General features: G+C 40.2%; 1 protein-coding gene and 1 long non-coding RNA gene across 5 annotated transcripts in view; one reads left to right on the top strand and one right to left on the bottom strand.

The window, feature by feature from the left end:
- Positions 1–687: 687 nt before the first annotated feature.
- Positions 688–2,205, bottom strand: LOC134171339 (uncharacterized). The gene is made up of 2 exons (XR_009967607.1): positions 1,783–2,205; positions 688–956 (listed from the first exon to the last, which is right to left on the bottom strand). It is a non-coding gene; the product is annotated as an uncharacterized LOC134171339 (long non-coding RNA).
- Positions 1,317–18,718, top strand: part of ASXL3 (ASXL transcriptional regulator 3) — a 123,971-nt gene continuing 106,569 nt past the window's right edge. For 2 of the 4 annotated variants that reach the window (XM_062633487.1, XM_062633488.1), the window contains exon 1: positions 1,317–1,804. In XM_062633487.1, the coding sequence (XP_062489471.1) occupies positions 1,751–1,804 (54 nt within the window). In that variant the 5' untranslated portion in view covers positions 1,317–1,750. Of the gene's footprint in view, positions 1,805–2,281; positions 2,449–18,718 lie in introns of those variants that run through there. The other 2 variants (XM_062633490.1, XM_062633489.1) reach the window with 1 other exon arrangement.

Genomic DNA, 18,718 nt, shown 5'->3' with positions numbered 1-18,718 from the left:
AAGTCACAAACGAATATATAGCTGTTTCAACAACTGGATGATTGTAAAAATTTTTACACAACCTAACTCTTGAACCTAAAACATTCCAACTGGCAACGACATATTTTTTCAAGACAATTTCCAAGGCATACTCAAGCCCTCTGATCAAAACTATATACTCTGGAATCCAAACTAAATTTAGAAGCAGCTGTTTTAACATGATTTTGTTTCATTCTTGTTTTTATTTTAAGGGGAAATGACTTAGGAAATCTGGAAAGACGTCATGGTGAAGAACTATCTTCCACGTACCATTTCCCATGGGAACAGAACTGTGAGGAGGAAGAGCACAATGAACCTGCAGCAGTAACACTACACCAGATGAGCACTCAAGACTGTTTTAGGAATACTATCAAGTCACCACTTTTGCTTCCTTCGGGGCTGCCTGGTTCTTTTCTAGATAAACCAGCCTGTGCATTGTGGTTGTTGGGAGTGATTTTTTTTTATTATTTTTTTTTTTTATTTTTCAACCCATTAAATCGCACCTTTGTGTGCAAGTAAGGTTTAAGTTACAAAGGGCATGGCAGCAAGGCAGAACAGGGGTGCTGCTGGGAGAGGGACGAAGGAGGCAACAGGAGCTGAACAGATGGATACACAAAAGCTTGAATAATTTGTAACTCATTTCAGTCTGAACAACGAATGCCAAACATATTTCAATAGTATTGCAAATATACTTTAATATTTAGGGGAGAGGAAGAACCCACAGTATCCTGCAACTCAGGAAGGTGTGCTAAATCTTTTGATTCGCATTTCGTGTGTATCTTAATCCGAAATCATCCAAGAAGAGAACACATCCCTCGTCAGTTTTACGAGCGCAGCACATCAACTCCTTTGTTTACACTGGCACACGAAGATGTTCTTTCCCGCTCCGGCAACAGAAGGAGCCGAAACGCTAACGTGGGATCTCTCCGAGCCGGCACCTCTTCGGTCAGTGGTCGGTCTGTCAGACTTCGGCACGCCGCTCCGAGCGAAGCAAGGGGGGAACCGCAGAGGCGACAAGCACGACACCAGCCCCACGGCACCTCGCTCGTCGCGGCCCAGCACGACACGACCCGACCCCGCCGAGCCCGCGGGCTGCCCCAGCCGTAAGTAAAGGGTTTCACCGTAAAACGGGGAGAACGGCGGGTGACTGGGGTCGAGGAAGGGCCCGACCGCCGCCCCGCCAGCGCCCTCAGCGCCGCGTCCCCGGGGAGCCGCCCCCCCGCGCGCCTGCCTGCCGCGCAGCACCACGGGAGCTGTAGTCCGGCACCACCGCCCGCCTCTCTGAGCTCCCCCCGCCCGCCACCGCCCCCCGGCCCGGGGCACAGCGGCGCCGCGGCCACTCTCGCGAGGCTTGGCGTCGGGAGCGTTCTCGGGCGGGCTGCTCCGCCGCGGGGATGTTTGGTGCGGGCGCCATTCCCCCGCGTGACGTCATAGTGCATTGTTGTGAGCGTAGCGGAGCATCCCTCAAGCTGTCAGCTGTGCCGCCGCCGCTGCGGGGAGCCGAGCCGGCCCGGCCCCCACTCCCCTCCTTCTCCTCCTCTTCTCCCGCCCCTCCCGCCCCGGGGGCTCCAGCGCTCGGTGTCACCGTATCATTGTCCGTGCGGAACCCCTCCGGGCCACCCCCTCCCGCCCGTCAGTTTCCCGGTCCGCCTTCTCCCCGCCCCCCCCCCCCCCCCCCTCCCCCCCCCCCCGCCCCCCCCCCCCCCCCGAACCACCTCAATGAGATGCAAACATGAAAGACAAGAGGAAGAAGAAGGACCGCACCTGGGCCGAGGCTGCCCGCCTGGTAGGTGCCGCGGCAGCATTGTGTGTGTATAAGTGAGTGAGTGAGTGTGTGTAAGTGTGCGTGCGCCGCCAGCCCGGCGCGCTGCCCGCCGCTTTGTTGCCGGCGGTTGGGGCCGTTGGGGCGAGCGTGCGTGTGAGGGAAGGAGGGAGGAGAGAGAGGACGAGAGAGAGTGTGAGAGGGAGTCTGAGGGAGAGTGTGTGTGTGTGTGTGTGTGCGCGTGTGCGCGAGAGGGAACTGTGTGAGAGGGAGAATGAGCGGAGAGAGCGTGTGTGTGTGTATGTGAGGGAGCGCGAAGGAGCCCGTGTGTAAGGGAGTGCCCCTGCGTGTGAGGGAGCGCCTGTGCAGGAGCGGGTGTGAAGGCTCGGCGGAGCTCGTGCGAGTTCGTGTGTGTGTGTGTGTGTGTGTGTGTGTGTGTGTGTGTGTGTGTGTGTGTGAAGGGAGAGGCCGGGGTGCCCTAGGGTGAGGGTGCGAGTGCGAGCCCGAGCCCGTGTGTGGTGTTGGTGAGAGGGTCCCCCCACTCGCCCCAGCGGTGCCGGGGCAGCCGGCTCGCAGTGCCGTTGAGCCCGGGCTGGCGGTACCGGCAGCCCTCTGTCCCGCTCCCGTCCCCGCCTGGAGAGGAGAAATAGCTACGTCCCTTCCGCGGTGTATGTGTGAGGAAATGCCTATATTCTTTTCTTCTTTTGCATGACTGTGTGTAGATAGCCAGGGGTTGTTTCTATCTCTCCAAGTTCACGCATCAGACATCCCACGAAAATCCCTCCTTTTAATGCTAGGGAAAAGTGAGATAATCCGCGAATTGCCTTTTATCATCCCTTGAGTGCGGACAGGAGGACCGGGGTGAGGGGCGAGGACTTTAGAGAGAACTTTGTCCTGGGATTTCCCTTCACCCCCTCTGCTTCCCCCACTGTGCAGGGAAATATCCAGGGCAGTCGGACCCACTCCTGCAAAGGCTCCGTGGCTCTGGAGACCTAGCCCATTCCCACTTCATTAAGAAACTGTCTCCCTTACACTACTGTATCTGTTTTCATGATTCTGTATTATTGTTTGCTAAGTGTGATAGCACGCATTGTTTATGTTGTTTTTCATTTTTGAAGTATGTACAGGTTCACTCCATCCTAGGATTTTTACAACAAATACTTACACACAGTGCATCGTATATGGTTGTACACATTTGTATGTGTGTCTTCTGCAAAGTTGGGTCTGGTTCAGCTTCAGCTGGGTGTGTAGAAAGATGGCAAAGATGGAAAGATAGGCTGTTGATTATATTGCTTTTTGTGTCTACACCAACTTTATCTGTTATCTCTTGTTGATACAGACTTAATTGCTTAAGTGGCATGTCTGTGCATCTGGTTTTGGTAATGGATATTCATCTCTTATTCCTATTACTTGTTTAGTAGTGAAGCATATTTTTTGTAAAAATGTTTTCACCTTGTGTGAAATTTCACCTTGTTCCTGCATAGGAAGTTCAGCCTCTCTCTCTCTCTCTCCCCTATGTAAATAATTATAAGGTATTAGACGGACACTACCTATAGATGTCTCTGCAAGCTATACTGAGGTGTTCTCATATGCTTGGTCAGTGCTAAATTCTGATATGGCTCGTTGTACATCCTACAGCGTTTTGTAACACTGCAGCTTTTGCAACGATGTTCTGATACAGTGTCGCTACTGTCCCCTCATTTCTTACAATTGTAACAGAAGTTTAACTGTCACGTTTGCCGTAATAATTTTGTCAGTGAGTGTTGCTACAGTACTACTTTCTCTGTGCTTTAAACTGGCAACATGTATTCAAGAGTCTATAAAATACATCAAATGCTGTTCTAAATTTACTCTTTCAAGCTGCTACTGCAGTTGCCACTATATATTTTGTTTGAGAGATGTGCATGAAGGAACTTTATTGTGTATCAAGTAAAATTGCTATTCCCATGTGATCCAATATATGGGAAAGTTGAAAGCCTCTGGAGAACAAGGCTGAGCCAATGCTGAGGAGAAGGGCTGGGACTCTTACCATGATGTTGTATCACATAATGCTCCCCCCAGAAGGGTCATGATTTGCTAAAATTGAGTAAAAATTATACACTGCTGTATACAAGTGGTGGGGATATGCAAGGTCCACACTGGTTTTGTCCACCCTCCTGGGGTTGCCAAGTTGTGGAGAACTTGTCCCAGGTTGTCCATTAGGTGAGTGATACATAGTGCTGTTCAGACCAACTACAGTCTTGCACCAGGCTTTACATGTATAGTGGCATATGTTTGCAAATCACAGTGAAAGATTGAAGCCAGAATTGCCACTCCTTACAGTGTTTTATGTTAGGACCCTGATGGTTCATTATGACTTCGTTTTCTTGGGATACATCAATAATGTATTTCTGCAAGGTCTGATTAAATCAATTTCTTTCCAAAGGCAAGTAAACAATGAAGTGATTGATATTTACTCACAAAAAAAAAAAAAAAAAAAAAGACTCACGAGTTACCTAAATCAATATGTTGTAAAATTGTATGCTGCTGAATTACTTTTAGGAATGGGAAGTTGAATGAATAACACACTAAATGTGTGGATATTTATGTGTTAAATTTTCTACAAAAGCCCTTACATTACAACAATACTGGGCTTTAAAAGTGAAGTGCTAAAAAGTAAGAAATGACAGAGGTAACATTGCTAGCTTTTTCACTCTGGTATGCAAGTCTATATATTGCAATCTAGCCTTTAAATTACAGACATGCATGCTAATTTCCCCAAGTACTCTAAGTTCATTCACCAGAGCTGCTGATTTTTCATTCCGTTTTCTTTGTTTGATGTGTGGTACTTAATTTTCTATACACCTTTCAAACTCAGTGCAAAAATTTATTTTTCTTTTATGCTTCAGTTGTACATACATAGCTATTATTAGTAACACCCAGTAGCTTCCCAAATGCAAATGTTTCTATAGTTATAACATGCCTGTGAAGCTAAGTATTTTGACCTCTGCTTTACCCATGCAGAGTTGAGGCATGGAAAGATTAAGTACCTTACTCAAAGCTGTTCAGGAAATCTGTGGGAGAGGCAGTTATGGTACAGCAGCATCTTCATAGTTGTTCTGTTTCATAGTCATAAAATCATCTTTGTGGCTACACTTTTGCCTCATTCACTCTCTATTTCTCTCACAGTAATTATGAAAGAAATGAATATGGTCATGTCTCTATATTCAGTCTATATTGAAACTCATAATGCACCATGTAATAGTTACAGATAAAAAGGAGTACAAAAACTGGACTCGAGCCTGAAATCATTACACAGCTCTCCATTTCCCACATTCACAATGAAAGAAGCAGAAGTACTTTAGAAAAATATATTACATGACAGTCTTAAAATATATTATAATGTGTAAGACTAAGTGGCGAGGCTCCAAACTGACAGTCTGCAGTACCTTTACTGTGTTGTGGTATTTGATTAAAGGGTCTTTGAAAACTTAAGTTCCTGCAAGGCAGTGTTTTTTTCAAGCTGTTCCCTAAATTTTTAAAACATAAGTAGGAAAGGACTCCCATATATATTCAGCTCTCTCTAAATACCATGTATGTGATACAGGCAGTAAAACAGGAGCCACTGGCATGTCCTGTATTGAAACCTGCATTTTGTGGAAGACGTCTCCTGCAGAGTTGAATCTTTCTGTCTGCAATGCACTGCTTTTTCCCCTCATGCAAGCCTACTTATCTTAGGGAAAGGCATAGCCCAGCTTACAAGCATTCCTGAGAGATGAACACGTGCAGGATCAATGGAATGGTGGCATACCACTAATAGTTCATGTTACAGAACCCATTTTGTAGAACACACATTTTTATGGACAAAATTGCAACCTGTTTTTACAACCTGCCAAAGGGCATATCTTTGATGTGGACTCGATATGTCAACTCATTTTTTACTTTGTATCATACTAGAGCAATGCTTACATATGACCTGGGCATTATCTCCATGCCATTTTTCTTCTTTCTCTGTCTGATAGACAAAGATAGAAATACACTTAAGTACAATGAGATACACTTAAAAAGTGAGAACAAAAGAAAATCTTAAAAGGAAGGAGGGGAAACATCCTGTCTTTCCTCTGTCTTTCAGTTGATTCTCATTTGATGAAACCATATTGTAGTTTTCTGGTCATACATGGAACTCATAAAAATTAAATAGAAAGGTAAAACACGAGTAATGTAAGCAATTTGTAATGATTCCTTTCAGTTGAAAAAACTTGTATTGGTTTAGTTTCAGCTGCTCTTAAACTCACTGAAAGTGACAAAATAGCAAATTCTGCCTCTTAATAATTTCGTGCGATAAGATACTGCATAAAAAATACTGAAACAAAAATTACTGAGAACAAAATGTGTCCAAGGATACTCTGCCACACAAGAGCTGATAGCAATTTTAAGTAGGTAGGAGTGATCCAGCTTTTTATCACTTGACTGCTAGACACGATCCTTTGTTACTTGTGGTACAGAAAGGTGAAAGAGGCCTGAACAAAAGGAATGGAGGCTTCTCACTTCAGGAATGCAGAGCTCAGTGTATGTATAAAGCACAGAACATCTGCCCATGAAGGGTGACAGTTTACGGTAATATTTTAAAAGGATTTTTTATGAAAGCTTGCCCTTATTATTGCCCTCTTTCCTGTAAGTGGTGTTTTGAAACACAGTTCAGTTAAGTCTTTATCACTAGTTGACAATAAAACAGAAGAAAATCGGGACTAACAGTAGGGTTGGGTTATTCATGTGTTGGACCTCCTCTCCAGTATTTTTGCTCCTTCTCCAACCTGCATTCTGAAAGAAAGGTTTTCTTGTGTTACCGAAGAATATGCACTTCACAGTGCTATGGAGAGTCCTCATGGTTCAGGTGATTTGTGCATATTGGGGGAGTGATATTCATACCTTAGTTCTTGTATTACTTGCACTAGTCTCCTGACCAGATCCAGCTCTGAATTAAGAGTTGTTTTCTTGCTCCTGTAAACTTTATATGAATTAATTAAGAAAACTGGTGCTGAAAAAAACCCAACCCACAAATAACCAAACCAAACATGAAAAGCACACAAGTCTGTTGGAATTGTTAGCTTGCATGTTACTGTTTAAAGTGGCTGGCTGTCCAAAAGCTGATTGCTGCTTCGTCTGGTCTTCTAAGATAGTGGAGTTGAAACAGATTGTGTTGCTGTATAGAAATATTTTTGCATTGCATCTTCAAATATAAAGACCGCAAATGAAACAGAAAATTAAAAGAGTAACTTCTGCATAGTTAAACCATTGATGATAATCCCTTTGACTTTTATGTTAAGTCTTTGCTTTTGTTACTATAAATAGCATTTTAAAGCATTGTGTGGAAGGAGCTTCATGTATCTTTAAAAATGGTAGATTTGACCTAACTTTGTTTTATGGTATTAAGGATTTCTTTGTCGTTGGTTTAACAAAAACCTACTATTATTTCCATGCTTGTTCTGAGTTAATTCTTTTTCAGACATGCAGGAGCATTGTGGTTTGGGAAGTTTTGATGGCCTTTCCTTTTGATCGCAAATCGATGATGCTTTGAAGAGCTGTATTTTATTTTGGTTTGCTCTAGGGTTTCCTCACATTTGTTTTATTCAAAGTAAGTTTTGCATTTTTTAGACAAGGTTGAATGTGCACTTTTTTTTCTTATACCTTCTGTGGTTGTGTTTTAACTGTCAGTATTTTATTTTGTTAGTATGACATAATGCAGAAATTAGTGTGTTAATATTTTTTATTTTAAAAAGTGATCTACATTAAAATATAAATTTATTCTATTTTATCTTACTTTATGCATTCTTCTAGGGCAGATTGAGAGGAATAAGTTTCTAACTTACCTCAAGACAGACCTTTAACCTTTGGCACCACAGACCCAGCCTAGGAATGGGACCTGTCCTCAGTAATATGACCTTACTTCTATCAAAGCAGAATAACATAGGAGAAACCCTTACAGGAATCTAAATATGAGCATTTCTTAACAATGTGAAGCTGTTTTCAGTGCCTTAAGGTTTGATTTAATGCTCACTTACAGAGAATGCTTTCAGTGGCTCCTGGCTTACCTTTCTCTATAGAAGAACCAATATTTTCCTGTCATACTGCATGTTTCTGTTGAAATAACTGACCTGTTTTTATTTGTTCCAGCAGTTGACAAGTTTCTCACAAACAAGATTTGGTCAGTTGCATGTGAAAACAGTGGAATCACAGTGAAATAGTTTCCACTAATGACACCCAAGGCCCCACCCATCCTTTACAGCTAGTTTGGTTTAGATTTGCTAGTCCAGCTCATCAGTTCCCTGGATCAGACCATGTCATTGCAGCATCCTAGTCTGGACCAGGTAGTATGCTGTCTTCAAGGTGAAAAGCCAAACTCATTGTACTTCCTGCTTCAGGCTTTCTTTGTTCTTTATACTGTGACCAGCAGATTACATTACTTGGAAAGTCATTTGCTAAACTTGACCTCTTGGGTTTGGAGTAATACAGGGTTTTTTTAGAAGTTGTAAGCTTCAAAATATTTTCCCTTTCCCTGGGTATGATGTTGATAATCTTGACCTTCTCTGTAAATAGCAATAACTAAATAGTGTTCTCCTTTTCTGCTATGAAGACCTTGGAGAAGATGTGAGTAGTGGAAATTGTGATTCCACAGGTTCTAGCTGAAACTGACAAAATCCTTCTTTTGAGGAATTTACAGACTGAAGGAATTAACTATCTTAGCCTTCCCTCTGGAACAGTCAGCTTGTAATGCAAAGGCAGAACAACAACCTGGAACAGTGCATGCTCTAAGCAGTACTTCCTGGTACAGCCTATTTGCTTATTCTGTTAATTCAGGTAGCAAATCCACATGCTGCTCAAGCACAGCATTTGCCATAGGTGGCCCATTTAATCTCTTATAAATTTTGAATGACAGTAACCCCCCCCCCCCCCAGAGAAACCCAAATCATTGAGGTACCTCTGAGTCTGCTCTGTCTTTGCGAAGCCCTGCTAGACAGTTTTCTATTGCTGGAGTTATTGTCTTGGGAGGAGATATACCTGCTGGGAATGTGAAAAGGGTATAGATGTGCCTTCAGCAGCTAATGGCTTGCTTGCAGCTAATCTTGGTTTGAAGAGATGATCTATGTTTTGCTAAATACCATACCTTAAGCAGACCACTACCTAAATTTACTTACGACTATAGTACATTAACACAGATGTCATGTCTATCAGGAGACAGTTAAGCCATCTGGCAGTGCATGCCTTCGTCCTAGATACCCTTTGGTGTCAGTACTGACTGGGGCTGGGAACTGTAGTTAAGTGCTGGAGGGATCTAGAGCAGCATCATTCACTTCAGTCTAAGCAAGGTCTGCTGTTTCTGACACTGGAACAAGAAACTGGTGGAGGTGGTCTAATGTTTTCATGCTTTGAATGTGAAGACTTCAGCTCACCTTGATCGTTTGAGCTCAGCAGGGCACAGTCTATGTGGACACTGACATGATGACGTTTCAACATATGGGATTCAGCTGTTACATTGCAGGTTCTGAGTTAGATATGGCATCCTGTACCTCCGGTGTCTGAGGAGACTTGTTTTGTAGTGTAGCCTTGAGTTTAATTTCTGTCTGACAACATTTACCAGGATCAGCAACCACAGTTCGGTTTGTTGCTCTGGGTATTCACAGACTAAGTAAGAGGACTGGACTATATTCCTCTGTAGAAGACATTCTAGGTCATGTCCTAGATTGTCTGTGATTTTGGAATAATTTATTTAGAAGGCACACATTACACACTTTGTTTTAAAACTTGTCCTTTTATATACATAGATTGGTGTAGCTAAATCTGTGGTGATGAGAATCTCCTCATTGCTTGTAGAGGCTCAGCTCTAGAGGTTATTATCTTATGGATGATAATTGCATCCTGTACAGTCCAACTTAGAGATAGCAATGCTTTTTAAACATTTACAACTTCAGAAGTGTTCCTTGACGGACAAGTGTCTTGAGCTCTTGATTTAGTTTGGAGAACTTAATGTCAAAACTATTTCCTCTCTTTCTTATTGTGATCTTGGTTAAGAATAGACAGGATCAGGAATTTAGTGAAGCAGTCATTCTAGTCAGGGTTTATATTGCTTTATCCTGGTTAGCTTCCCGTTTAACTTGATGTCTGGGAAGGGGAAAGCGCCTTAACCAAAGTACGCATCAACCATTTGAAGGTCAAAATCATCCATTTCATCTTGCTCTTAGCAGCCTGGAGAACCTGCCTGTGTGTTGTGGTTTACTATTGTTGGTGAGATGCCTTTGTGAAATGTCTGCAGACTCTAGTAAGTCACAGTCAATCTTCATGTGTCGTGTGATTTGTTCTTGCCTTTGTGAATTAAACCTTCTTTGTACAAGAGGCTCTACGACTACGATTGTATTGCCGAAGTACTTAACTTCATCTGTCACTAAGCGTTTATTTTTATTTCAATTTCAAGAGTTTTGACTGACCAAATTCCACATCCAGATGTTTTAATACATCTACTGGTGTCTATTTTTGGATAAATGCTAATTCTTTTTATACCTTAAAATTCCCAGTTATCTACCAGCTGCTAGGGTATCTATTGGCATTGCTGTATCAGAGAAGCATGTAACACTCCATGTTACTACGCCTATCTGCTAATATTTCCTAGCAAAGGTAATGAGAGAAAACAGACTCTTATTGGTTGCAGCGTGCTGTCATTCTTCTGGACCAAGATTAGGGCAGCTATCTCCAAATTATGAAGCTTGCTTATCACACCAGCTTTTCTCATCTCATTTGCCATTTCTGTCATTTAGAAATTCTAGACAGGTAAGACCAATGAGAACTTCTTTGGAATTCAGTGTTTAGAGCTGAAAGAGCATCTTAATTAGTGCATTATTTCAGTAATAATAAAAAATGAAAGCGCCTCAAGGTCACCTTGTCTATTCAGACTTGAAAATAAGTCACACACCCCAAATTAGTTTTGTGAAATCTCTAAAATCACTTGGTAACTTTCATTACTCATAGGAGTTGGGAATTCTCTGGCCTTTGATGGAATCTGGTCTCTTAAAAAATGGGAGAAGGAGGAGAATAAAATGATAATGAAAAGTTGTCTGACAGGCGTGATTTAGAATTCGAATGCATCGTTATTTCTTTTTCTTTTTTTTTTTCCTCTGACAGTGACTAGAGAGAAAACATCAATTTTCTTGTACAGATTGAGAATTTTGTATCCATTTAGTGGTGCTCATTCACATTCTCTGCTTTTTTGTGGCTTTTTTTGCCTTCGTATCTGGATTTTTTTGGCAGTTTGATGTAGCAATGCTGCAGCGGGTTTGTTCTTAGAGCAGTAGTGCTTAATGCATTCTAATCTGTTTCATAATTTGTTTCATTCATAATGCAGGGTTTTGAGACATCTTGCAAGCACTCTTGTTTAAAAAAATCCAAAGTAGAATAACTTAGTGGGGCTCACTGTCTAGCTGTGAATAAGCTCAGTAAATCACTGCTGAAGACATTTTCAAATGAGTTACTACTGAAGATATGTTAATACCTTTTTGTCATTGATTTCAAGTTGTTGCATGGCTCCACAAGTGTTTACCTTCCTGGAGATGGCAGGGACTGCTAAGCATTTGCCTGGATTGTTCTTGTACTGAGATCTTTTGATTGGAAACTGTTATGTGTTGTTGTTTTTTTTGTTGTTGGTTTTTTTTTGGTTGTTGTTGTTCTTTGTTTGTTTGTTGTTTTCTTTTTTTTTCCAAAAGTAAGAAAAATTTGTGTAGCCAATTTTGCTACATTGGCAATCCTTGTCAAACAGGCTGTTTGTCTTCCTTTTGTTCTGTTCCCTGTGCTGTCAAGTTGTGTTGCATTATTAAACATCTCCTGTCAGTTAAACACAGGTCAGCAGAATGGCCTGGGCAGTTCACACCAAGTGCTTGGGTCCATCAGGCCACATTGCAGAAAAGAAAGGGGAGTGGTAGTATAGAGTTTGAGCTGTCTTTTGTAAGGCTACTAATCTTTTAAAATAATGATGGAGAATCTTGTGATGATTTACTTCACCCTGCCCACTACATCTGTGCAGCTGGAGACTTTGAATATAGATCATACTGCAACAGCAGCCTCCTGGGCAATAGATTAAGCGCTTTTTGTCAGGTATCCCAATAGGAAATATTTGATGGGAGAACAGAATAAGGATTGCGTGTTTTGATGTGATGGCTCAAATTCCTGATTTATCAGCCTGAATCTTCTGTACATACGCACACGCACGCACACACACACACACACACATATATAATGTCAAAGTATTGTTACAGCCCTGTGAGTCTGATTGGGTGATGTGCTTGAGGCGTTTTGTCTGCCCCTAATGAGCCCCAGCATCATTTTGGATAGACAGTTAGCAATAACACGAAATGGACACTGCTCCAGCTCTTGGACTGGTCCAGTTATGTGGTTGTTTCATCTTGCAAATCAAACTCTTCATGCTAAAATGCTGTTTCTCCAGCCAGTGTTCAAGGATCAGCTGACTCATTGACAATTTTGCCTATTGCTTTTGGAGTGAGAGCTACCCATCTAAGTGGAACTTGTCAGTGATAACCAACCCTGTGTCTTTGCCTTGACTAGTGCCTTTTTCCTTAGTAAAAGTCTGTTAACAAATACTGTGGTTTCTGGACCATGGGATTGACCCAAAAGAGCAAAAGCCTGAATGAAAATAGAATTACTGCTTTAAGCTTGAACACTGCAGTTACCTTATGAAGAAGGATCTTTCTGGCTCCCCGTGATACACTGTTCCAGTGACGATGAGCCCCATTAAGTGGTTGTGTTGTTAAAATATGATCTTTTTTGGCATATTTGTAGAAGCGGAAGTAGAAGGCTGTGGATTCACAAGGTAAATTTGTAGATTTTTATCAGTCTGGCCATGCAAGTTACTGCATGCTGTATACATGCACTGCTGATTGTTACATTTACTAAGCACGTCCGAGGGAGCTTCTTAGAACCTGTGCAATGATTAGCCCTTCACAGTAAGTGTTTGATATTCACAGTAACCATTGTGGGTTGTTAATTTAGCCTTCAGGCCCACAGCAGCTGTGGCACTTGAGAAGGAGACTGCAGAACTCATATGGGGGTGTCTGGGGAGTTTTCCAATGAAAAAGGTCATAACTGTGGGAGAAGTAAACAGACGCTTGACTAACTGAAAGGGTGCAGGATACAGTTCAAGAGATGAGCAGTAAGAGGACTGGGCAGAGTGAAAGGCCTTGAGGATGAAGTTAGGATATGAGCAATCATTTCAGCTGTTGTGTTTCGTGGACTGCAAAATGGTAGTCTTTCAGCTGATCTGTGAACTACAGATTGAAAACTTCAACTGAAGATGAGAAACTAGAAAAACGTGGAGTAATAGAGTCAAAGCAGTTGATCAGGAATGTTTTGTATGAATTTGGGAAATTAGATCAGAAAAGCATTGTCTGATTGTCTTTTAATCTGCTTAGAAGAGAACAACCAACCAAAATATATCTAAGATATCTTAATCTGTCAAATTAGTTTGGCCTAAGTGGGATTTTTATTTTTTTTTTTTCCTTCGGGGACCTGTCAGAATTTTTTTGTAGGAAATAATTTTTATAAAAGAGAAAGGGCTTCTGTCTCCATTAATGTGTAGGGTTGCATACTTTGCTTGGAGATAGACTGTTTGATACAATATCAAAACATCCTCTTACTACCATTCTCAATCTTTAACACTTCTATTAAATTAAAAAACAACTTAGAAACCAAAATGTCTATGTAGTCAATTTTAATGAGGACTGACTACGTTTCATACTGTAATTTTCATGCACTCATTATATTAGTGTCTGAGCTGAGAATGCTTCAAGCTATTTAAAGTAATATTAAATAAAATAAAATAATCTCCGATCTTCATTCTGAGCAGATCTACAAAGTGGCTGCCTAGATAACTGAGGTTTGGTATGTATGCATGGTGGTTCGGAAATGCTTCTGAAAGAGCTGCAAAGAGAATGAGAGGTTTAAAACAATTAAAAAGTCAGTGCACTTGTTTGTTTCATGTGTTAGTTAAAGGCTGTGAAATGCTGGAGTTAATTTTATAGAAAAATATGGGTGTGGAGGGGGAGGTAAGGGATCTAGGGAAAGCCTTCTGAGGATTAATGTTCTGAAAAAATCAGGTTTTAAGTGCTACATACATGCATAATAATAGTTCTGAAGCTTATTACTTTTAGTACTTGCATACATTTTCTGGGGTTAATAGAAGAAAATGAAACTGGGTTTATGTCTGTTGGCATGTCATGTGGTGAAAAAAGTGTGCCTGGGTGATACCGATGTAACCCTGGGGAGAAAAATGATAGTGCCGCACTGGGAAGCAGTGAAGAAGGGATGAAGATGTTCTTGTAGCAATGAGAAGTAGAATAGCAAATATACTGAAGGGAGGAAAAAAAATTTACCTGTGACTGACGATGAAAGAATTGAAGGAAAAACCCCCTTCTGAATTCTAGGATAAAATTACATTTCATTGTTTTATTTATTTATTTTGTTACCATTTCACCAGCTAAAATCCCCAAACCTTTGTCTTTAAAGTCTGGATTCTTCGTAAACTTTGGGAGTATAAGTGAAACAGTGAAACATCAAGGTGAAAAAAAAGAAAAATCTGTGTTCTGTCCTGTATAAAAGTCAGTACCTTTGTTTTGGAAATTAAATACTTTTGCTTTGATTATGTTTCATTCTATTTCATTTTAAAACAACTTATGTTATGGGCTATCTTAGCCAAAGGAGTATTGCTGAAATTTTAAGTAATCCCTTTGAAAGAATTGAAAAGACCAGTTTGTCTTCTGAAATATTATCTCATCCATTTGGAATTTTATCCTATTGGAATTTTTGGAGTTAGTCTCAAATTATCTTGCCCAAGTTATTTCTAGAACAGAAATTTCATAGAATCTCCCATGTCCAAAAGTCTGTCTGGTGTGATGCTTGAATGTAAGAGAGTGGTAATTTTCTTCTGATTCTGGATACCTTGGTTTATTTTTGTTTTCACCTCAGAGAGCATAGCATGTAAATCTCCTAAGTATAATCTTACATCTTTGGATGAGATTCTCTGGCACAGTTAAAGGAAGATTGCATTCCTGGATCTGAACTGTAAAGCTAATCTTATTACTCACTGTTTTGGAGGTATGGTAGGAATTCAGTAGTTACACTGGATGACCAAGATCTTGCAGTGTCATTTTTCCATAAAAGAGTTTTATTGTTCACTTACTGCTAGCTATTTTTTTTTTTTTTGGCAAATGGAAGATACAGCTAAAGCATGTATTATCAACTTATGAAATATTAAATCTAAAAGATGTGCCTAGACCCCATAGACATGGAATTTATTTGCCAGTGGCATTTCATAGGAGTTGGCGATTTTTACTGCTGCATTTGCTGAGAAGATGTGACATTAGGAAAACTTGGATACTCATGTATATGTATGTTGGTGATTTTGAAGAATAAAACCCGTGACTGAATATACTGTATAACAGTCATGTTTTATTCTCTCTTGGTTTGCTTTTCTTGTGTTACAGTTACTGTCCTGACAGATAACAGCTGAATCTTGTTCAATGTACAGGGAGGGTTTTTAGGATAAGAAACACACTGTGATATTAAGGACCCTTAAAAATAGAAGCTTGTCTTGAACAGAAAGCCTAGCATTAAGAAAAGTCTCTGTATTTATATTCTTTTATAAAATCCTCTGTGGTTCCTCTCTTGATAACTTGTTGTGATTCTGGAGTTTGGTGACAGTAGTTGCATGATGTGTATGGCTGATAGCCATTTCTCACTGTAACCTAGTCAGTGCTTGTCCAGCTTGACTGTAAGGGGTCAGCCAGTCTCAGAACAATGCCTTCAAGCAGGGTCAGGAGTTTGAAGCATCCACAACAATTGTGGATCATCCTGAACATTTTCAGATTTTCCTCCCATAGAGGAAGACATGTTCTGTATTTTGGTTTGAGATTTGATTAAAAACTGTTGGTTTAACACTCAGCCTTTTGTCTCCTTAAGGGCTCTAGTTTTAAAGTCGTAGTTCACCTTTTTTCTTTACAGGCTGGAGGTCCTGTTGAATTTGTTTACCAACGCCAAGTGATTGTTCCTGGCGGTTTAAATCTCTACGGGAAATCAGCATCCAGCTGGTAGACAGTTGTACTGATGAGGACCCATTGATTTTTTTATTTTTATTTTTTTTTTCCCTATCCACTTATCATCAATAAGAAATGTCCTTAGCTTTCACGATACTTCTTCCCTGCCATAATGTTGCCCTGTTACCTGGCTGGTCTCAGTGTCAGGGCTGGTCTCAGTTGCTGATCACATTATATGTGGATGAGATTAACAGCCTGATAAAAATGTTTAAGTCAATACTTGAGAAGTATAGATAAAGATAATGCCTTACAGTGAGAGCTTTTTAATTATGTGTTCTATTTGATGTAAATCAATAGTAAAGACTTGCTGGTTTTAATGGAAAAAAACCCTTTCATATCAGAGATTAAAGTTTACCAAGCTTGGCATGATTTTAGCAGTATCCAGAAAAGGAGATTTTAAAAAGATACAGACAATTCATGTTCCTTTTTGGAGACAAAATAATTCTTCCCTCTTTAACAAAATTTTTGCTTATCGGGTTTGTGTTTTTTTTTTTTTTCCACCACAGTATGATCTGAATTGCTTTCATTCATAAGAAGTAGCGGGGAGCATGTAAACAAAATATTCTGTGTGTGTTTCTCCGAAGTGATAGGCTTTTGAAAAACTATTAAGTTTAGAAAGGTCAGATTATTTCACAAGGCCTCTGGGAAGAAGTGAACATGTAACTTTTCTTAGAACCTGAGGAAAGCTGCTCCTTCTATGTATTTATATATGAATACAAGCACAGATACAGAGCTATTATATGTTGTTTTTAATATGCCTGTATTCTGACAAACGTGCCTTAGTAATAGTGGTTAAATAGTGTATTTTCCAAACCATTAAGAAGATGATACCAAATATAAACCACCCATCTGGACTTCAGTTCTGCAATAAATTGTAGATTTAAGTCCACTAAGTGTGGGTGGACTTAGGTGATGAGATGGGGGAAAAGACGATGTGGAAAAACTGGTAAGAAGGACTGAACAAATAAATGATGCAAAATGGATATGAGTTAGTGAACAGCAAAATATTCTCCTATTTTTGAAAATCTCAGATGAGTAATTGTCAACTGTACCATCTGTAAGTAATATGGGCTTCCAGACTTGTGGCAATTAAAACTGCCTAACATCCCACTCCAGCCCTCTATTTTATTCTGTGTACAAGTCAGTAGTGAAGACTAATCTCTTATGACATTAATCGTCTCATGAGGAGAGACAGAATAAATCACAGTAGCCCTTCCTCTCTTCACTCATGAAGATAAATGCCATAACACGATGGCTGATCTTTGTTATGACACTAGCCATTATATATTTAACAGAGATAGCAAAATCCCACTGACAGCTAACAAAAGAATTCTTTCTTTACATGTTCTATGAGAAGGCTGTATTTCTTTAGTTCAAAAACATGACTTACCGTATCTGCTCTCAGAGCAATTTAAGCAGTAGATCTGTATTGTGCCAGTGAACTCTGTTCTGTACACAATGATGTAATGATTCAGACTAATGAGAACTGAAATGAAATAATTGTGCAAGCTCTGGAAGGAAAAAACTGCATTACACCCAAGGACGCTTAAGACTACTCTTTTGTATTGTTCATCCTGATGAGAAAGAATAAGTCACCTATTTAAAATAAACAGGCAAGCAGCAGCACTCCCCCCAACCAAAACAAAACCACCTCCCACAAAAAAGCCAACGCCTCCCTTTATATCTCCCAAAACAAAACCACATAAACGAGCAAAACCCCAAACAACAATAGCAACAACAACAACAAAAAAAAACAACCAACCAAAAAACCAACCCCAAAGCTCCAAACCAAAACCAAGCCCAAAACTTTCATTTTGTGGAGATTTGGTTTTCCATTTTTTCTCCAGTACTCGAGCAGGTAGGTGCAATGAACTGAAAGTGGCTTTTTGTTGTGTCTGTGGTTGCAAGGGACTTTTAATTTTTCTAGCTTTATCACTTGTACACCTCTGAGGAATTTCTTTCCCAGTTTTCCATGCATTCGACACATTCTGGTCTTTCTTTCTGGGATAAAATTTCTAAGAAAGATTCTTAGTGCTTTTTCTGCATCTCTACCTGCCAGTTAATTTGAAGGGTGTGATACTGTGTATCAGTCTGCGGGGAAGTGAGCAAACAACCGAGTTGTGAAGTTTATGGAGTTCTCTTCTGAGGTTAAGAGAATTGGTGTGACTTATGCTGGCTTTTCACGTGAACATCAAAATGTGCTGTAAATTTCATGAGGTAGTTTCATGCCTTATATCTGACAGAATTAAAATGGAAGTTTGATTTTTACAGTTTTACAGAAGTGCTTTTTGGTAGTTTAAATATGTTTGTAGTACATTAACGGAGTCAATGTCATTTGCAGCATGAAACTTACCCTTTTAGTGGGTGAGTTTTACCTGATGTAATCCTTAAAATGGCCTAAACTAATGCATAAGACTATTATTTAGAGTGCATAGTTTTAATATTTTATTTGTATTCTGCTATTCTCCCTCCCCCCTTCCCCACTTTTCGTTTTTTTTTACTTTCTTTTTTCCTTCTGGAAATCTTAGGTCTGTATCTTTAGGACACTGTCTAACAAGATAAGTTCTGATTGTAAAGCAATGGCAAGAAAACCGGCATAACTGTCACTTCCTGTTAAATTTGGTGCATTCAGAGAGTAGCCAGTAGGAATTTTATTTCTCACATTAAAAGTAACCCTTACACATTACATTTGCCTGAGTAAATTAAGTGATGAAGGCTTTTAAAACAAACACATATTCATTCTCTGTTGATTTTTCTGGGAAGTTTTACTCTTCATATTTTTTTTTAATTATTTTTCTGTTCTGAAATT

This window comes from Pezoporus occidentalis, unplaced genomic scaffold (assembly GCF_034315485.1).
Source record: "Pezoporus occidentalis ecotype Australia unplaced genomic scaffold, CSIRO_AGI_Poc_V1 ctg4, whole genome shotgun sequence".
In the NCBI taxonomy this organism is placed as follows: Eukaryota; Metazoa; Chordata; class Aves; order Psittaciformes; family Psittacidae; genus Pezoporus; species Pezoporus occidentalis.
The sequence above is the reverse complement of the archived record's forward strand: the minus strand, read 5'-3'. Positions and strand labels throughout refer to the sequence as shown.